This window comes from Oncorhynchus tshawytscha, linkage group LG02, assembly GCF_018296145.1.
Source record: "Oncorhynchus tshawytscha isolate Ot180627B linkage group LG02, Otsh_v2.0, whole genome shotgun sequence".
In the NCBI taxonomy this organism is placed as follows: domain Eukaryota; kingdom Metazoa; phylum Chordata; class Actinopteri; order Salmoniformes; family Salmonidae; genus Oncorhynchus; species Oncorhynchus tshawytscha.
In genome coordinates this window covers 39,402,171-39,422,739 of record NC_056430.1, presented here as the reverse complement: position 1 = coordinate 39,422,739, position 20,569 = coordinate 39,402,171, and the positions used below count along the sequence as shown (strand labels likewise).

Sequence of the window (20,569 nt, the reverse complement as noted above, 5' to 3'; positions counted from 1 at the left end):
TGTAGGCGATAGCCCAATGACCAAGGGCTTGTACAATTTATTACCTCCACTAGTGATTGGGGTTGTGACAGTAACTATGGGCCAGGCCAGGAGGGTAGGGGAGAGAAGGGAATAGGGGGTGATTAGCCTGACTTTATCCCCAGGGACAGATGGTGGACACGGGTTTAGCGGCTTACCAACGAGGCGTCTTGAGCCTTCTCCCTTAGGAGGCTAGTCTATGTCCACGCTGCGAGGAGGTGTGGAGAGAACTCGCTGTCCGTCCACCGAGAGGGAGAGAGCCTAGGAGACAGGTGAGTAAAGACATACAGGCCCTGAGTGTCTCTCCCTGGATAGTTTGGGCCCCAACTTAACTCTGGGCATAGGCCATGGAGAGAATGGTATGCGTCTCTCCTAAGCTGCTCAGGTACTTTGTAAATCCTTTGGCTATAGTGCTATATCTGTTGGTAAGGTGAGGAGTAAGGGAGTTTTCTATTGGCGTATCTGGGGAATCTCCTGAAAAAGAGGAATACTATTTGAGCGATCGTGTTTTCAATAAGAACATGTATCGTACTTGTTTTAAAAGCCAACCTACCTCCAATGATTTCTGTGTCAGGACAGTAAGGGGATCTCATCAGGACGTGGAGCCATGCTGCTGAGAATTTTGCCCCGAGCGGCTGCACTGCTCATGCTGTGTGTTCAGCTCCTGCATTCCTCTGTGCTGCCTACTGTATCCTCCTACGAGTTCACTGCCTATAGGATGCAGCAGTATGCCATTCAGCAGGAAAAACATGGTAGGGTCACTTGGCCAGACATACTAAGTATCTGCACCAGAGAAAGGTTTACACATGTTATTTTATCATTTCAAAATATATAGTGCAGCTCTGTGGAGCAGCTTTCTTTTTATGTGCTGTACTCCTAAAGAACATATTTGTGCACTGTTTTCATTATTTTGTATTTTTATTTTCTGTGATTGAGACAGGAAAGACAAAGTGAAGTTTGGAACTGTGTTTTTTCATGTGACCTCTGTGTTGACCTGTGGAGGTTGTCGCGGTGCCATCGTGCAGGCGGAGGCCCGCTCAGCAGACGAACCAGTGTTAACACGACGCTGTGTCATCATGAAGCTGCCGGACTTCACCGTGGAGCGATACTTTGAGGCTCTGAGGCAGAGCGCTGCCGCTGTACTCCTCCTGCTACCCAAAAACATGTCCGCTGTCCCCCAGGATATCATACAGGTATCTTAGACCTTTTATCAGGGTTGGCGGCCCATTCTATTGTAATATCAATCACTTGGGAGTATACAACAATCTACAGGTTTATGACAATGCCTGTTTTCTCTACCTTGCACCTTCAAGTTCTGGATATGTGGCACATTACTCCAATATAGTGTTAACCCTTTGCTTCCATACAGACCTTCATGGTGAGTGAGAGCGAAGCGTTGTTAAAGGATACCATCATGCCTGTGTACGTGACCCCGGAGGACGAGCAGCTCCTTTATATGTACGAAGAGGTCAAGCACGCCGCAGCCTCTCGCACCTCCTCTATACTGGTCCGAGGTAAGTGGAGAAGGCGGGATGAGAGGAAGAGGGTCTGGAGAGTAGGAAGGTTGGAGAGGGGCATGAGTAAAGGGGATGAAAGAAAGGAGGTAGACTGAGGGAAGAGAAAGGAGGGGGATACAGCGCAATGTGAAAATCGATTTTAATAATAAATGTAATAGGTTCAGCATCTTTCATAACACAACTTGAACTTCTTTCTTTTACTCTCTGTCAGTGTTCCGTAGTATGGTCACAGCCACCGTATTTCAGATTCTAGTGAGCAACACCAACCCCATCAAGCCCATCACTGACAGTACAATCATTACTCTGGAGGTGAGTCTCTCTCCAACCCTGTCTATGACCAAGGACATCAGCTAATTCTTATGGCATATGAACCTTGGAATGAATTATAATTGGATGTGAAATACTGTATTAGGCCTTCTGGTCCCAACATAGCCAAGTCAGACTTGTGTACAGATTGTGATTGGTCAGTGTGCCTTCAGGGTGTACTTCCTGGTGCTGGAGAGGATGCGCCCACCATCGTTATCACGGCCCACTACGACTCCTACGGCCTTACTCCAGTAAGTCAACTGCACGCTGCGTATACTAGTGAAATAAAAATGTATTCACAAATACGGAGTTTCAATCAAAAATATTGGTGCGTGTGTAAAACAGTGGCTGTCATATGGAGCAGACTCCAACGGTAGCGGAGTCATCATCTTGCTTGAGCTGGTCCGTCTTTTCCAGAAACTTTATAGCAACCCCCACAGCCAGCCTGCGTGAGTTAAACACACTATCTTTTAGTTATTTACAGACGTAAAACGTATGCACACATGTATTTAAGTCGCTAAGTGGCATAAATGATTACTATATATATTAAATATTATCCCTATTCATAGATGAAATTAAAATAATTAATCACATATACAGTGCATTCGGAAAATGTTTTCAGACCCCTTGACGAGCTCTGAGACAGGATTGTGTCGCGCACAGACCTGGGGAAGCGTACCAAAACATTTCTGCAGTGTTGAAGTTCCCCAAGAGTACAGTGGCCTCCATCATTCTTAAATGGAAGAAGTTTGGAACCACCAAGACTCTTCTTAGAGTTGGCTGCCCAGCCAAACTGAGCAAGCAGGGGAGAAGGGCCTTGGTCAGGGAGGTGACCAAGAACCTGATGGTCACTCTGACATGGCTCCAGAGTTCCTCTGTGGAGATGGGAGAACCTTCAAAAAGACAACCATCTTTGCAGCACTCCACCAATTTATGGTAGAGTGGCCAGAAGGAAGCCACTCTTCACTAAAAGGCACATGACAGACGGCTTGGAGTTTGCCAAAAGGCACCTAAAGTACTCTCAGACCATGAGAAACAAGATTCTCTGGTCTGATGAAACCAAGATTGAACTCTTTGGCCTGAATGTCAAGTGGCATGTCTGGAGGAAACCTGGTACCATCCCTTACGGTGAAGCATGGTGGTGGCAGCAGCATCATGTTGTGGCAAAGTTTTTCAGCGGCAGGGACTGGGGAGACTAATCAGGCTTGAGGGAAAGATGAATGGAGAAAAGTACAGAGGGATCCTTGATGAAAACCTGCTCAGGACCTCAAACTGGGGCGAAGGTTCACCTTTCAACAGGACAATGACCGTAAGCACACAACCAAGACAATGCAGGAGTGTCTTTTGGAAAACAAGTCTCTAAATGTCCTTGAGTGGCCCTGTCAGAGCCCGGACTTGAACATGATCGAACATCTCTGGAGAGACCTGAAAATAGCTGTGCAGCGACGCTCCACATCCAATCTGACAGAGCTTGAGAGGATCTGCAGAGAAGAATGAGAGAAACTCCACCAAATACAGGTGTGTCAAGCTTGTAGCATTATACCCAAGAAGAATCGAGGCTGTAATCGCTGCCAAATGTGATTCAACTAAGTACTGAGTGAAGGGTCTGAATACTTATGTAAATGTGATATTTCAGTTAACATTTTTTATATATTTACAAAAATGTATAACCTGTTTTTGCTTTTTCATAATGGGATATTGTGTGTAGATTTATGAAGATAAATAAAAAAAATCTAATTTAATAAGGCTGTAACATAACAAAGTGCAAAAGTCAAAGGGTCTGAATACTTTCCAAATGCACTGTATATTACATTTCTATTACATTTCAAATATCATACACTTTGAGTAATAGTACCTTATCCAATCAGGTTTTAAGGGAATGTTTGGGCATTTGAAATGACACTTGTGTTCTTTGTGTTCTAGATACCATCTTCTTTTCTCCCTGACTGGCGGTGGGAAGTATAACTTCCTGGGTACCAAGAGGTTTCTAGAGGAGAATATGGATCATGCCGGTGAGTTGTTATTTCACTTGATCGTCTTTCAGTTATGGAGTCGAGACCAGAACTATCGAAGACTAGACCAAGACCAACCATCTCAAGTCAGAAACATAAAGCATCTACACCCTAAAAACTTTACCCACTGCATGTACACCCAGCTTCTACAGTAGGGAGGTTGGCCTTGTGTTTTCATCTGCTGTTTAGTGGGTGAACCATGGCTGGGAGGACACTGCTACAACAGCCCTGCAGTCTGGTTGATTGTAGCCTTGCCTTATGTCTCTCTCAAGTTGATTCTATCCTTGTGGTCTGTCTCGCTCCAGAGACCAGCCTTCTCCATGACAATGTGGCGTTTGTTCTGTGTCTGGACACGCTGGCCAATGGGGACGACATGTTCCTGCACGTGTCCCGCCCCCCCAAACCTGGCACCCCTCAGCATGCCTTCGTACAACATCTGGAGCAGGTAACTCCTCCCACCAGCAGATACTGTAGGAAGTGTGGAGGCGCTTGATGGCCCAATGTCACTTGTATGAACTAAACGTACATGCATCCCACCACCTTCCATGTAGGTAGTTTCTTCCCGGTTTCCTTGGGTGAGGTTTGGGATGGTCCACAAGAAGATCAACTTGGGGGAGTCCACTGTTTCCTGGGAGCACGAGCGCTATGCCATGCGCAGGATACCAGGCTTCACGCTGTCTCACCTGGAGGACCCCAAATCTGAACTCAGAGGCTCCATCCTGGACACTGTGTGAGTGGCACTACTCTGTTTTATTTTAGGGTGGAATGACAACAGTATATTAAATGCATATTCCACAAGATTTTCCCAGTCTAGTATCTAGACTCTTAGACATATTGGTATTATTACAGAGTCTGGAAAAGGTCCATAATGAGACTGTTACCCTCCCAACAGGTTGCACGTGGACTTGAGGAAGATGAAGCGCAATGCCATCGTTATTGCAGAATCGCTAGCTCGGTTTATGTATAATCTCTCTGACAAGGTATAAAACATGTACTAACACACACACACACACACACACACACACACACACACACACACACACACACACACACACACACACACACACACACACACACACACACACACACACACACACACAAAAGAATACTTTATTTTAATCAATGAGGAAACAAATGAACTCATCTCAATTTGTTTTCCAATAGGGTTCCCCAAAAGACATACAGGTCTTCAAGGGCCAAATGGTAAGATTTTATTTTTTTACCAGAATCAGGAAAGGCAACTACAGTCATGAAGGGAACAATTCTGTCCTCCAGTTTAGTGTACACTGTTGCATCAGTTCCAAGCAGATTTATCAGAAGTTGACTGTCCTATGCACAGTGCAAACATAATGCAAGGGGAATCATTAATCTGATGACTGGTGATTGGATGAGAGAAACTGATTTATAAAATGATTGTGGGGGCTGTCTTGTTAGACTTCAGTGCAGCTTTTGACATTATCGATCATAGTCTGCTTATGGAAATATTGATGTGTTATGGCTTTACACCCTCTGCTATAATGTGGGTAAAGTGTTACTTCTCTAACAGAACACAGAGGGTTCTTTAATGGAAGCATCTCAAACATAATCCAGGGTGAAGCAGGAATTCCCCAGGGTAGCTGTTTAGGCCCCTTGCTTTTTCCATTCTTTACTAACGACATGCCACTGTCTTTGTGTAAGGCCAGTGTGTCTATGTATGCGGATGACTCAACAGTTTACACTTAAGCTACTACAGTGACTGAAATGACTGCAACACTTAACAAGGAGCTGCAGTTAGTTTCGGAATGCTTTGCAAGGAATATGTTAATCCTAATTATTTCCTAAACTTAAAGCATTGCATTTGGAACAAACCATTCACTTAACCCTAAACTTCAACTACATCTCATAATGAATAATGTGGAAATTTTGCAAGTTGAGGTGACTAAACTGCTTGGAGTTTCCCTGGATTGTAAACGGTCATGGTCAAAACATATTGATACAACAGTAGCTAAGATGTCCATACTAAACCGCTACTCTGCATTCTTAACAACACTATCAACAAGGCAGGTCCTACAGGCCCTCGTTTTGTCGCACCTGGACTATTGTTCAGTAGTGTAGTCAGGTGCCACAAAGAGGGACTTGGGAAAATTGCATGGCTGGCCCTTAAAAGTACCCGGAGAGCTAACATTAATGATGTGCATGTCAATCTCTCATGGCTCAAAGTAGAAGAGAGATTGACATCATCATTACTTGTTTTCAAAAGAGGTGTTGACAAGCTGAAGCTACTAGCACACAGCTTGGATACCCATGCATACCCCACAAAATGTGCCACCAGAGGTCTCTTCACAGTCCCCAAGTCCAGAACAAACTATGGGAGGTGCCCAGTACTACATAGAGCCATGAATACATGGAACTCTATTCCACATCAGGTAACTGATGCAAGCAGTAGAATCAGATTTAAAAAGCATGTAAAAATACACCTCATGGAACAGCGGGATCTGTGAAGTAACACAAACATAGGCACATACATATGCATACACACACAATAACATACACATGGATTTTGTTTTGTAGATATGTGGTAGTGGAGTAGGGGCCTGAGGGCACACACTTAGAGTGTTGTGAATTATGTAATGAGTGTATTGTAATGTTTTTAAAATTGTATAACTGCCTTAATTCTCCCGGACCACAGGAAGAGTAGCTGCTACCTTGGCGGCAGCTAATGGGGTTCCATAAATACAAATACAGATACAAATCTAACATTCTTAAGGAAACACTTAATTGCCACTTTTTGTGTGAAACAATTCCGTCTTGGAGTGCCTTCATAAAGTATTCATACCCCTTGACTTATTCCACACGTTATGTTACAACCAGAATTCAAAATGGATTTAAAAAAAAATTCTTCTCACCCATTTACCCACAATACCCCATAGTATTTTTTGAATGGTTACCAAATGTATTGAAAATGAAATACGGAAATACGGAAATATAATACGGAAGAATTCACCCCCCCCCCGAGTCAATACTTTGTAGAAGTACCTTTGGCAGTGATTACAGCTTTGAGTCATCTTGGGTATGTGTCTGTATCAGCTTTACACATCTGGACTCAGGCATTTTTCTCTCAGTACTGAACCGCCATCTTCAAGTCTTTCTTTACACATATTGTCAATGGGATTCCAGCATTTCTTTGGAGGTATGCTCGGGATCATTGTCCTGTTGGAACGTAAATATTTACCCCAGTCTAAGGCTGTTTTTGCGTGGTTCTCATCAAGGATCTGCCTGTATTTGGCTCCATTCATTGTTCCCTCTTCTTACCGGTCTCCCAGTCCCTGCTGCTGAAAAGCATCCCCATAGCGTGATCCTGCCACCACAGTAGGGATGGTGTTAGACCTGGTGATGAGCTGTGCCTGGTTTTCTCCAGACATATTGCTTTGCATTCAGGTCAAAGAGTAACATTTGTTTCATCAGACCAGAGAATCTTTTGCCTTATGATCTCAGTCTTTTACGTGCCTTTCACTAAGGTCGTTCTTGCTCTGTTTGGTCGGACAGCCAGCTCTAGGCAGAGTCTGGGTAGTTCTATATTTTTTTTAATTTCCCAATTATGGAAAACACTTTGCTCTTGGAAACTTTCAACATGCTAGAAATAGTTTTATACCCTTCCTCATATATACACACACAGTATATGCTTCATCACAATTCTATCTCTGAGATCTACAGACAGTTCTTTGAACTTCATGGTATATTTTCTGCTCTGACGTGCACTGTCAGCTGTGGGACCTTATATACACAGGTGTGTTTCTTTCTAAATCATGTCCAAACAATTGAATTGGCCACAGGTGGACTCCAATGAGGTTGTAGTGACATCTCAAGGATGATTGATGGAAACAGTAAATTGGTTGAACCTGCACTCAATTTGGAGTGTCATAGCAAAAGGGTGTGAATACTTATGTAAATTAAATATTTATTGAAATGTCAATACATTTTTCCCCTTTGTCGTTATGGGATATTGTGTGTAGATGGGTGAGAAAAAATATATACATTTCATCCATTTTGAATTGAGGCTGTAACACAACAACATGTGAAATGAGTCAAGCGGTATGAGTACTTTCAAAAGGCACTGTACCTCTAACCTAAACTTGTACCGTATCCATCCTCAATTGTCCATCTCAATCTCTGGTATAGGAGTTTCAGGACAGTCGCATGTCTAGCCTGATGTCCTTCCTGACGTCCATCCCAAGGGCAACACAGCTGGATAAGGATCCCAAACACACCATACTGGTGAACACTCTGGAACATGAGCTGAGGTACTATCTGCACCAGGTCCACAGACACACCTTCCGCCAAGACAAGAGGTACAAGACAGACAGACTCACGCGCGTGCGTGCGCATGCACACAGCCATAAAGAACACGTCTTCCTACCTTTCGTTCCTTGAAATTATGATTGTTACGAGTGAATTGGTAATGTTTTGTTTCTCTTTCAGGGATCCTGAACTTACCTTTTTTGACCAAATGGAGCAACCAATGATGATGTATAGGTATGAGGACTAAATGTGTAAAACAGTCACATTTTAGGTGCTAGTCCAATGAGGAAAACAGTATCCAAACACCCACACGTGCCAATCCAACGACTAACCTTATATTTTTCATATTTTTATTAAACGAATAGTGTATACACATTAAGTAAACAATGCATTTCATCGTCTGGGTTTGTGAGGTTGTTTCCATGTTTTCATTATGTTTGGTAATTGTTAACTGGATTTCGTTCCCTACATGTTTTATCACCAGGATTAAGCCAGCAGCCTTTGACCTCTTCCTTGGGGGCTGTATAGCTGCTTACCTGGCGATAGTCTACTATACCATCGAGGTTGGTAGACATTCACAGTTCACCTTGGTATACATAGACTGCCCATTTGTCAACAAACCCTGTCACTGGATCCAAAAAAGTGCATTTTCCCAACGGGGATATTAAGCATATTCTTTTATTGTGAGATTATGCAATATTAATTATGCATTTAGTGCCAGGGTCTGAAATTGTTGCTCAAGAAACACTGACCATGTGCTCATTTATCCACTTTCCTTCTTCCTTTTTAAGAATTGTGGATATCTCTACACCAAACTGAAAGCAGCTGTGAAGTCCAAACAGAAGTAAGGTTGTGACCAATGCTTTGAAGACCTGGAAGTCAGAGTTGGGTTTTTTAGGTCCAATGGGAAATACTCTTGGGCAAGAACTGACACTGAATAGGGAATTGTGTCGGCCATATACTGCATTTCTGGTTGAAACTATCTCAACTGAACAAGCCCATGGGGCATTGTTGAAAAGGTTATTTAAAAATAATTTGTTGTCCATGTTAATGGTGACAACAACAAAAATGTCACCAATTTGTATGAAATGCATTTTGTTACTTTTACGGTTGTTTTAAATCAACAGAAACCCTCTGAAAAACATGAACTGTTTTGTTTTATTTTCAAAAGTTTCGATTTTTCTATTAATAACATTTCTAGCTACATTTGGATTATCGTATATAGAAAAACTCTCAGCCGGTGCCATCTTTAATTCTTTAATGTACCTTATTTTTGTTTTTCTAAAGAGCAATGAACTGCACATTGCATAACTTCAAGCCCCTGTCATGCTATGGGACTGTGCACCCCCTAGCGTATGTATTTTTCGTATGACACTGTTGTTGAATATCCTTGAATGTCCTCTGTAGTTTTCGATAAACTTGTGATCACACCTCAGTGGTTGAGATAAAGAGCGTTAGCTAAATCTCTGTGCCATTACTCTTGCTAAATAACTAAAACAAGTCATTCAAGTGTATCAAACTACCTTTCCAACGTGAAGGCCGTGCCCTCGAGTTGTTTTACTTTCACAGGCTCGGCTACACTTATTTGAAAGGACGTGCGAGCCTACAAAGAAGAACAACAAACTTCTAGACACGTGGATCAGCCAGACACAGCATTTTCTAGAATGTCAGCTAACGATCAGTGCCAACATGAGGGAGTGGAGAAGAAGACTACACTAGAGGATCGATTTAGCAGTAATTGTAGGATTGTAATTTAGATAAATTAACTCCTGTTTACTTGCCTGAAAAGATGCCCATGTTGAGTTTATTACAGTTGCTAATAGCTAGGCTTTTTTCTTGGGATAAATGGGAGTTGGACGGATACTGTGGGGTATACAATAAGGCACAATGTGTTAAAAAATGTCTGTACCCCACTTACAAATAATGTGGAACACTAGGCTAGACAGTGGGAGCAGCAAGGCATTAGTGTGGTACTAAACTAAATCTCCCTCCTTGCTTGGCAGGTAGTGGTGTAAAGTAACTAAGTAAAAATAAGTGAGTAATTTTTGTTGTTGGGGGGTGTGTATCTGTCCTTTACTCAAGTGTATATATATTTTTGACAGCTTTGACTCTTACTATATTCATAAAGATAATGTGCATTTTTTACCCCCAGTTTCCCTGACACCCAAAAGTACTTGTTACATTTCGAATGCTCAGGCAGGACATCAAAATGGTACAATTCACACTTATCAAAGAGAACGCATGGTCGTCACTACTGCCTCTGATCTGGCGAACTCACTAAACGCAACTAATAGGTTTGTAAATTATGTCTGAATGTTGGAGTGTGCCCCTGGCTGTCTGTAGATTTTTTTTTTTAATTGGCCGGTCTTGTTTGCTTAATTTAAGGAATTTGATGTATAGGATGTAATTTATACTTTTGATACTTAAGTACATTTTAAAACAGATACTTTTAATATTTTACTCAAGTAGTATTTTACTGGGTGGCTCACTGACTTGAGCCTTTATTTTTAGGGAGTGGTTGAAATTTACGCAATTGTTACCTGGAGGAAAATGGGGGATGGTCATGCTTTTTCAATTTCAGCCAGGGTTTAGTATTATTATTATTTATGCTCAGGGGAGGGTCATGTCATTTGTAATCAATTAAATGTCAGTATTTTTCAGCATTTTGGAATGTACATATTGAATTAGACCGTATGTAACTTTGGTTTACAACCCTGCCCTCTCATTCTCCTCGCTAAGGCCAGTATCGGTGGGCATTTCACCTTTCCCTTTCCATTGGCTGTTCGATCAGTCCATATTTGTGCTTGGCGTATCAAGAATGTGGGCGTGTAGAGAATGTAGCGAATCAAGTAGCGCGTGTAGTGATGCCATACAGTGGTAGAAATGCGTTCAATACAACTGGGAACTCTGAAAATTCAGACTTCCAACTTCAGTGTGTTCAAGACAACTGGGAACTCGAGGAAACAAATCAGGTCATGTAATTTGTAATAGATTTTTTTGTGATTATTTTGTTGCTTATTATATATTGATGTATGCCCCTGATCACTGATACATTCAGCAGCAGTGCACGATAGGCTATAGGAAGTACAAGATTGGAGAAGCACAGGGCAAAGTTATATAAGAAAATGTAGTTCCTAAACAGATAGGCTATGTATAGTACATTGACTGGATGAATAACAGTACAGTCCCTAGGAACAGTACAGACTGTGTGCTGGCATTTAGTACATCCGCCAGAGGGAGCCAAAGACTAAATCTAAATCAGTCATTGTTACAGAACCTCGTCTCCATACCATTTCGACCTAGGCCTGGACTCTTGGATAATCCATGTAGCAGTGCATATCTGCAGTCAGCAATAGATATATTTATATACCTGCATCTGAAGTCTAGATCAGTTGCCAACCATATTGTAAGTTCATAAACTACCAGACACAGTGTCCCAATACTATTGCATGATCTTCCTTGATAAATACATTTTTCCAAGTGATGTTTGGGAGGATGAGTGGAAATGGCTGTATGGGTTAAGTCGGAGCCTTTACATGGCAAATTGGCACTCTTTCCTTACAATCCATCTAGGAAACAATGTTTTTGAGTACAGTATGACAAGCATTTAATTTGTATTGATACCAGTTGCACGTTCTCCCTTAATTTTTTTCACTTTTGAAACTGTACATAATCCCCATTTTATTACATTTGAGGTTATGTCCAAGTCGGGGGCAGGCAATATTACGTTCAAACACAGTGTAGTTTGAGAGTAATATTACCTCGAGTTTGATTACTATATTTCATTTTCAGATGGGGAGCAACAAGAAGTTGACATTACTTAGCATTCTTGCAAGTAACAAGAAATCCTTCATGTTATATAGGGCTTTATGTTGGCTCGATATCCATGGTTTTGGATTGCTATCGTGAATGTTATTTTGAGATTTACAGTTCAAGGATAGTTAATTAGCGTGATTTCCATGGCGCTGGTCCACACAGGAAGTGTGGGAGAGGGACAGAAAGAGGACAGCGAACAGTTGGCCTTAGAAACTCTCCCAGTAGACTATCGAAGTCAGTGAGAAAATACCCCGAATATATGTATGGATTATAATATTTGCATGTCTTACATTTTAAAAACAAAAGATATAAACAAAATGAATGAACAAAAATAATAATTGCCCTGAAACAAGAGCCCCAAAGTACACCTTTCTTATGACCTGGATATCACCCCTCCCTTACAAGTTATCCTTGTTACAACCAGTCTGCACTCCTGGACAAACTAGCCAAAACATTAGGAGAGGAAGTTCACCTTTTAGAGGCTGAGGAGCATGATCATTACTCATCTTTTTTGTCTTAAACTTTATTACCCTGCATTTTTCTGTGTTTAATCTTATTCTTTCCGTTGTGTCCTGCCACAGCTTGCTCCTCTGCTGGCTGCCAACTTTCCGTAATTATCTCTCTCTCGCGCGCTCTCTCTCTCTTTTTCTCTCTCTGTCCCTCTCTCTCTCTCTCTCTGTCCCTCTTGCTCTCTCTCATTCTTGTTCGCTCTCCTTCTCCCCTTCTCTCTCTCCATCTCTGCTAGCTGTTCAGCAGAGAGCAGGGCCGGCGAATTAAATCTCTCTGGGGGATTTGCCCAATATAAACATGACACACATCTGGAGGACGCCAGATTCTTGACACGTAACAAGAACCAGCCTTGCGACTGGCGCAGGAGCATTCATCTTCTTGTATTCCCCGCCACCTCCCTTCTCCTCTTGCTCTTATTCACTTTTTCCATTCTGCTCTCTGCTTTCTGCTGTTTTGTTGTCGGTGCTCCGCAGGCAGTAAACTCTCCCCAAAACTCTCGAGTTGATTATCAAATGACTGATCTTTTTCACTGTTACTCATCCATTAGCTATTCTACTAAGAATAGCTAATGGTGGCATCTATAAACTCTACATTGTGATTGCACAACAGTTAGACAGTACAGTAAAAACATGGTGGATTTAGTTTTTCATAGATGACTTACAGTGTGAGTACAATAATTCACCTAATTGTCCACAACCATTACATCAGTCACAGATGATGGATAATGTCTAATGACACCATTATTTCATTCAATTTAGAATCTTGGCTTCATAACTCCAGCTAACGATATAATGCAAAATTAATGAAAGGGCGTAAGAGTGTTTGATGTGTGTGTGTTTCTACATGTCTGCGTGTGACCTGTGACATCCTGTTTGCATACATACGTATGTCAGTGGGTCTGTGTGTGCGTATGCGTGTGTATGGTGCATGTGTGTGTTCGTTAGGGTTTGTGCATTCTTTCCATTACCCAGACCAAATCAATGCAGTGAGCTCAGAGCCAACTAGCACCCCCCTATATCTCTCCTCCTCCTCCCTCTCTGGTTTTGCTGTGCTGTGCTAGGGGGGAGAGTGGAAAGAGCTGACCCAACCCTGTCAGGCCAGGCCTGGCCCCAATGTAGCTCTGGCCCCCTGCCTGGCCTCCTGCTGCTGCTCATGGAGCTTGACACACACACAGACACACAGACAGTGGCTGTCTCAACACATGCGACCCAGGCTCCAATAACATTTACACACACACTCACACAACCTTGCATGCACACACAGACTATTCACACACATTCTTAGTTCTACTGTTTGATTATGTTTCTTTTGACTATTCCTGTGAAATGTGTTGGTTTTGGCACCTTATGTGAAAGGTGAGGTTTGTCAGAAGTGTAAAGCACAGGAGGCTGCTGAGGGGAGGACAGCTTAAAATAATGTCAGGAATGGAATAAATATGCCTAAAAATAACATATATAATTTGTGAAAAAAAGAAGTGGGGCATTCTTCTGAATAGAAAACTGAGTAGAAGAAGCTAATCAAAATTATTAAATGACCCTTTGGGTAACAGGACATGACTTTATGGTGCTGGAAGGAGTAGCAGGCGTTTTATGGGGTCCTGACGCTGGTCCGACCAAGCTGACACCACACTCCAAGACTGCTTCCATCACGTGGACTGGGATATGTTTCGTATTGCGTCAGATAACAATATTGACGAATACGCTGATTCGGTGTGCGAGTTCATTAGAACGTGCGTTGAAGATGTCGTTCCCATAGCAACGATTAAAACATTCCCTAACCAGAAACTGTGGATTGATGGCAGCATTCGCGTGAAACTGAAAGCGCAAACCACTGCTTTTAATCAGGGCAAGTTGTCTGGTAACATGACCGAATACAAACTGTGCAGCTACTCCCTCCGCAAGGCTATCAAACAAGCTAAGCGTCAGTACAGAGACAAAGTAGAATCTCAATTCAACGGCTCAGACACAAGAGGCATGTGGCAGGGTCTACAGTCAATCACGGACTACAGGAAGAAATCCAGCCCAGTCACGGACCAGGATGTCTTGCTCCCAGGCAGACTAAATAACTTTTTTGCCCACTTTGAGGACAATACAGTGCCACTGACACGGCCTGCAACGAAAACATGCGGTCTCTCCTTCACTGCAGCCGAGGTGAGTAAGACATTTAAACGTGTTAACCCTCGCAAGGCTGCAGGCCCAGACGGCATCCCCAGCCGCGCCCTCAGAGCATGCGCAGACCAGCTGGCCGGTGTGTTTACGGACATATTCAATCAATCCCTATACCAGTCTGCTGTTCCCACATGCTTCAAGAGGGCCACCATTGTTCCTGTTCCCAAGAAAGCTAAGGTAACTGAGCTAAACGACTACCGCCCCGTAGCACTCACTTCCGTCATCATGAAGTGCTTTGAGAGACTAGTCAAGGACCATATCACCTCCACCCTACCTGACACCCTAGACCCTGCCCTGTGCAACTGGGTACCGGACTTCCTGACGGGCCGCCCCCAGGTGGTGAGGGTAGGCAACAACATCTCCTCCCCGCTGATCCTCAACACTGGGGCCCCACAAGGGTGCGTTCTGAGCCCTCTCCTGTACTCCCTGTTCACCCGCGACTGCGTGGCCACGCACGCCTCCAACTCAATCATCAAGTTTGCGGATGACACAACAGTGGTAGGCTTGATTACCAACAACGACGAGACGGCCTACAGGGAGGAGGTGAGGGCCCTCGGAGTGTGGTGTCAGGAAAATAACCTCACACTCAACGTCAACAAAACTAAGGAGATGATTGTGGACTTCAGGAAACAGCAGAGGGAACACCCCCTATCCACATCGATGGAACAGTAGTGGAGAGGGTAGCACGTTTAAGTTCCTCGGCATACACATCACAGACAAACTGAATTGGTCCACTCACACAGACAGCATCGTGAAGAAGGCGCAGCAGTGCCTCTTCAACCTCAGGAGGCTGAAGAAATTCGGCTTGTCACCAAAAGCACTCACAAACTTCTACAGATGCACAATCGAGAGCATCCTGGCGGGCTGTATCACCGCCTGGTACGGCAACTGCTCCGCCCTCAACCGTAAGGCTCTCCAGAGGGTAGTGAGGTCTGCACAACGCATCACCGGGGGCAAACTACCTGCCCTCCAGGACACCTACACCACCCAATGTTACAGGAAGGCCATAAAGATCATGAAGGACATCAACCACCCGAGCCACTGCCTGTTCACCCCGCTATCATCCAGAAGACGAGGTCAGTACAGGTGCATCAAAGCTGGGACCGAGAGACTGAAAAACAGCTTCTATCTCAAGGCCATCAGACTGTTAAACAGCCACCACTAACATTGAGTGGCTGCTGCCAACACACTGACACTGACACTGACTCAACTCCAGCCACTTTAATAATGGGAATTGATGGGAAATGATGTAAATATATCACTAGCCACTTTAAACAATGCTACCTTATATAATGTTACTTACCCTACATTATTCATCTCATATGCATACGTATATACTGTACTCTATATCATCGACTGCATCCTTATGTAATACATGTATCACTAGCCACTTTAACTATGCCACTTTGTTTACATACTCATCTCATATGTATATACTGTACTCGATATCAGCTACTGTATCTTGCCTATGCTGCCCTGTACCATCACTCATTCATATATCCTTATGTACATATTCTTTATCCCCTTACACTGTGTATAAGACAGTAGTTTTGGAATTGTTAGTTAGATTACTTGTTGGTTATTACTGCATTGTCGGAACTAGAAGCACAAGCATTTCGCTACACTCGCATTAACATCTGCTAACCATGTGTATGTGACAAAGAAAATTTGATTTGATTTGATTTGACCAATTGTGCTATTTTGTGTTTTTGCGCTGATCTTATTTGTTTTATTTATTTGTTTTTTTTTACATAATGCTACCCATACTATTTGCAATGACACCCTTTTTTTGCACTGGCTCTTGTACACTCACTGGAATCTACCCACACACTCTCACATACTACACTGATACTCCAACACATACACACATAATCACACGCACATGCATATTGACGCTACACACACACACACACAGACACACTTTCACACTCTTTCATACAGCACACGCTGCTGCTACTCTATTTATTGTCTATCCTGATTGCCTAGTCACTTTTACCCCTACTTACATGTGCATATTACCTCAACTTACCTCAAAGTTCTGGGACACTGTGAAGTCCATGGAGAACAAGAGCACCTCCTCCCAGCTGCCCACTGCACTGAGGCTAGGTAACACGGTCACCACCGATAAATCCATGATTATTGAAAACTTCAATAAGCATTTCTCAACGGCTGGCCATGCCTTCCGCCTGGCTACTCCAACCTCGGCCAACAGCTCTGCCCCCCCGGCAGCTCCTCGCCCAAGCCTCTCCAGGTTCTCCTTTACCCAAATCCAGATAGCAGATGTTCTGAAAGAGCTGCAAAACCTGGACCCGTACAAATCAGCTGGGCTTGACAATCTGGACCCCCTATTTCTGAAACTTTCCGCCGCCATTGTCGCAACCCCTATTACCAGCCTGTTCAACCTCTCTTTCATATCGTCTGAGATCCCCAAGGATTGGAAAGCTGCCGCAGTCATCCCCCTCTTCAAAGGGGGAGACACCCTGGACCCAAACTGTTACAGACCTATATCCATCCTGCCCTGCCTATCTAAGGTCTTCGAAAGCCAAGTCAACAAACAGGTCACTGACCATCTCGAATCCCACCGTACCTTCTCCGCTGTGCAATCTGGTTTCCGAGCCGGTCACGGGTGCACCTCAGCAACACTCAAGGTACTAAACGATATCATAACCGCCATCGATAAAAGACAGTACTGTGCAGCCGTCTTCATTGACCTTGCCAAGGCTTTCGACTCTGTCAATCACCATATTCTTATCGGCAGACTCAGTAGCCTCGGTTTTTCGGATGACTGCCTTGCCTGGTTCACCAATTACTTTGCAGACAGAGTTCAGTGTGTCAAATCGGAGGGCATGCTGTCCGGTCCTCTGGCAGTCTCTATGGGGTGCCACAGGGTTCAATTCTCGGGCCGACTCTTTTCTCTGTATATATCAATGATGTTGCTCTTGCTGCGGGCGATTCCCTGATCCACCTCTACGCAGACGACACCATTCTATATACTTTCGGCCCGTCATTGGACACTGTGCTATCTAACCTCCAAACAAGCTTCAATGCCATACAACACTCCTTCCGTGGCCTCCAACTGCTCTTAAACGCTAGTAAAACCAAATGCATGCTTTTCAACCGATCGCTGCCTGCACCCGCATGCCCGACTAGCATCACCACCCTGGATGGTTCCAACCTTGAATATGTGGACATCTATAAGTACCTAGGTGTCTGGCTAGACTGCAAACTCTCCTTCCAGACTCATATCAAACATCTCCAATCAAAAATCAAATCAAGAGTCGGCTTTCTATTCCGCAACAAAGCCTCCTTCACTCACGCCGCCAAGCTTACCCTAGTAAAACTGACTATCCTTCCGATCCTCGACTTCGGCGATGTCATCTACAAAATGGCTTCCAACACTCTACTCAGCAAACTGGATGCAGTCTATCACAGTGCCATCCGTTTTGTCACTAAAGCACCTTATACCACCCACCACTGCGACCTGTATGCTCTAGTCGGCTGGCCCTCATTACATATTCGTCGCCAGACCCACTGGCTCCAGGTCATCTACAAGTCCATGCTAGGTAAAGCTCCGCCTTATCTCAGTTCACTGGTCACGATGGCAACACCCATCCGTAGCACGCGCTCCAGCAGGTGTATCTCACTGATCATCCCTAAAGCCAACACCTCATTTGGCCGCCTTTCGTTCCAGTACTCTGCTGCCTGTGACTGGAACGAATTGCAAAATCGCTGAAGTTGGAGACTTTTATCTCCCTCACCAACTTCAAACATCAGCTATCTGAGCAGCTAACCGATCGCTGCTGCTGTACATAGTCTATTGGTAAATAGCCCACCCATTTTCACCTACCTCATCCCCATACTGTTTTTATTTATTTACTTGCTCTTTTGCACACCAATATCTCTACCTGTACCTGACCATCTGATCATTTATCACTCCAGTGTTAATCTGCAAAATTGTAATTATTCGCCTACCTCCTCATGCCTTTTGCACACATTGTATATAGACTCCCCCCTTTGTTTTCTACTGTGTTACTGACTTGTTAATTGTTTATTCCATGTGTAACTCTGTGTTGTCTGCTCACACTGCTATGCTTTATCTTGGCCAGGTCGCAGTTGCAAATGAGAACTTGTTCTCAACTGGCCTACCTGGTTAAATAAAGGTGAAATAAAAATGAAATAAATAAAAAAAAAAAAAAAACTGCCTCGTACCCCTGAACATTGACTCTACGGCACTCCTTGTAAATAGCCTCGTTATTGTGTTACTATTTTGTTATTTTTTTGTGTGCACCTTTTTCTTACTTTTTAGCTCTGCATTATTGGGAAAGGTCTCGTAAGTAAGCATTTCATGGTAAACATCTGTGTTATTCGATGCGGCCAGGACTTACTTGTCCCATCGCGATCTAGCGACTCCTTGTGGCGGGCCGGGCGCCTGCAAGCTGACTTTGGGTGCTTGTAAACTGACTTCGGTCGGCAGCTGGACGGTGTTTCCTCTGATACATTGGTGCGTCTGGCTTACGGGTTAAGCGAACAGTGTGTCAAGAAGCAGTGCGGATTGGCAGGGTCTTGTTTTGGAGGACGCATGGCTCTCGACCTTCGCCTCTCCCGAGTCCGTAGGGGAGTTTCCGCGATGGGACAAGACTCTAACTGCCAATTGGATACCACAAAAAAGGGGTAAAAGTACAAAGAAGTTATATATTGTACGAATGACAAGTGAAAAACTGTTATTTCTATTACATCCTGTTTTTGAGTTTTATTTTGTTCAGGAATGTTTCATCAATGCTACAAAATGTCAGTGCAATAACCTGTGTTAATGAACACTGAGTGAATAGTCTCCTATTGTGAATGTCACTTGAGGACCTCTCAGCACACTGAAGTTTCAATGATACAGTCTGCATTGGTTGGCTAACATTGGGCTCTGGTTGGTTGTGAAGATGTCACTTAGGGGCTACGGCACCCTTCCTTATAGTTCACTACTTTTGATAAGAGCCCTATGTGGGGGCTCTGGTGAAAAGCAGTGTACTATGTAGGGAATAGGGTGCCATTTGAGACGCAGGGAGAGTATCCACTTATGTTGTTACTCTTTTTAAGCCAGCACCTAATCATGGAAATCCACGTAAAATTCCAAGGCCTGATCTAAACCGTGTCAAATGACAGTTTTGGCGATAAAATGCAATTATGGTATTATCCATAGAATAATCCAGGGTTGACCAGTTCATATATGTTTTAATGTTTTTCTTGTTATCTCTTGTTTTCCTTTCATTAATTCAATATCTAAATGTCATGTTAGATGTAATTCAAATTTGATTCAAAAATGTCCATACTGTAACAAAGTAAGGAACGTGTAATATAATAAGACTGGATCATCAAATGAGATCAGTATTTCTTTCATATCAAAAGAAATGAAAGAAGTTGCATTGAACAATTCCATATTTATCCCAACACGTTTGTGTCTGGACATGAATTTCATGCTAACATGAGCTTCTACCCATCTAGGGGTTTAAACCACAACATGGGCATTGTCATTAATGAATGGAAACCTCCTGATCATCTGTACTTTGTCAACGTTACGAGGCAGCCATACAACTCCATATGGAACACAAACAGACGTTGTCCTATGTCCCAAATGGCACCTTATCCCTATATAGTGCAATACTTTTGACCAGAGCCCTCTATGGGCCTTGGTCAAAAGTAGTGCTCTTTTTAGGGAGTAGGGTGCCATTTGGGAAGTAGACATTGTAAAACTATGTTCTCTAGTCGCCGATTCCTTTAGCAGGTTTATGGAAGACTCTGGCCTAAAGGTGCCCACCAGAATCAGCACAACTATCACTATCACTTGTAAAACTCTATGATCACGTTGTTCAGAGTGTAATTTCTAGCCTAGTAGCCTGGTCTGGTTTTACTTCAGCCAAATTGTCACTTGACAATGAAGAAAAAAGCAGAAAGG

The 20,569-nt window shown here is 43.3% G+C and overlaps 1 protein-coding gene across 3 annotated transcripts; it reads left to right on the top strand.

Moving 5' to 3' along the window:
* The first annotated feature begins 127 nt into the window (after window positions 1-127).
* zgc:109965 (Nicalin-1-like) lies at window positions 128-9,594 on the top strand. Of its 3 annotated transcripts, none has more exons than XM_042298591.1 (16): window positions 128-290; window positions 598-770; window positions 1,021-1,211; window positions 1,388-1,532; window positions 1,747-1,844; window positions 2,015-2,092; window positions 2,187-2,290; window positions 3,765-3,853; window positions 4,159-4,298; window positions 4,405-4,583; window positions 4,746-4,833; window positions 5,018-5,056; window positions 8,012-8,181; window positions 8,312-8,365; window positions 8,616-8,694; window positions 8,923-9,594. In XM_042298591.1, exons 2-16 carry the CDS (start codon window positions 626-628, stop codon window positions 8,977-8,979), a joined length of 1,656 nt encoding a protein of 551 aa, XP_042154525.1. In that variant the 5' UTR covers window positions 128-290; window positions 598-625; the 3' UTR covers window positions 8,980-9,594. The 3 variants fall into 3 exon arrangements, with proteins under 3 accessions (XP_042154525.1, XP_042154528.1, XP_042154524.1); XM_042298594.1 differs by having other exon boundaries at window positions 593-770; window positions 8,012-8,133; XM_042298590.1 differs by having other exon boundaries at window positions 129-290; window positions 593-770.
* The last annotated feature ends 10,975 nt before the right edge of the window (window positions 9,595-20,569 follow it).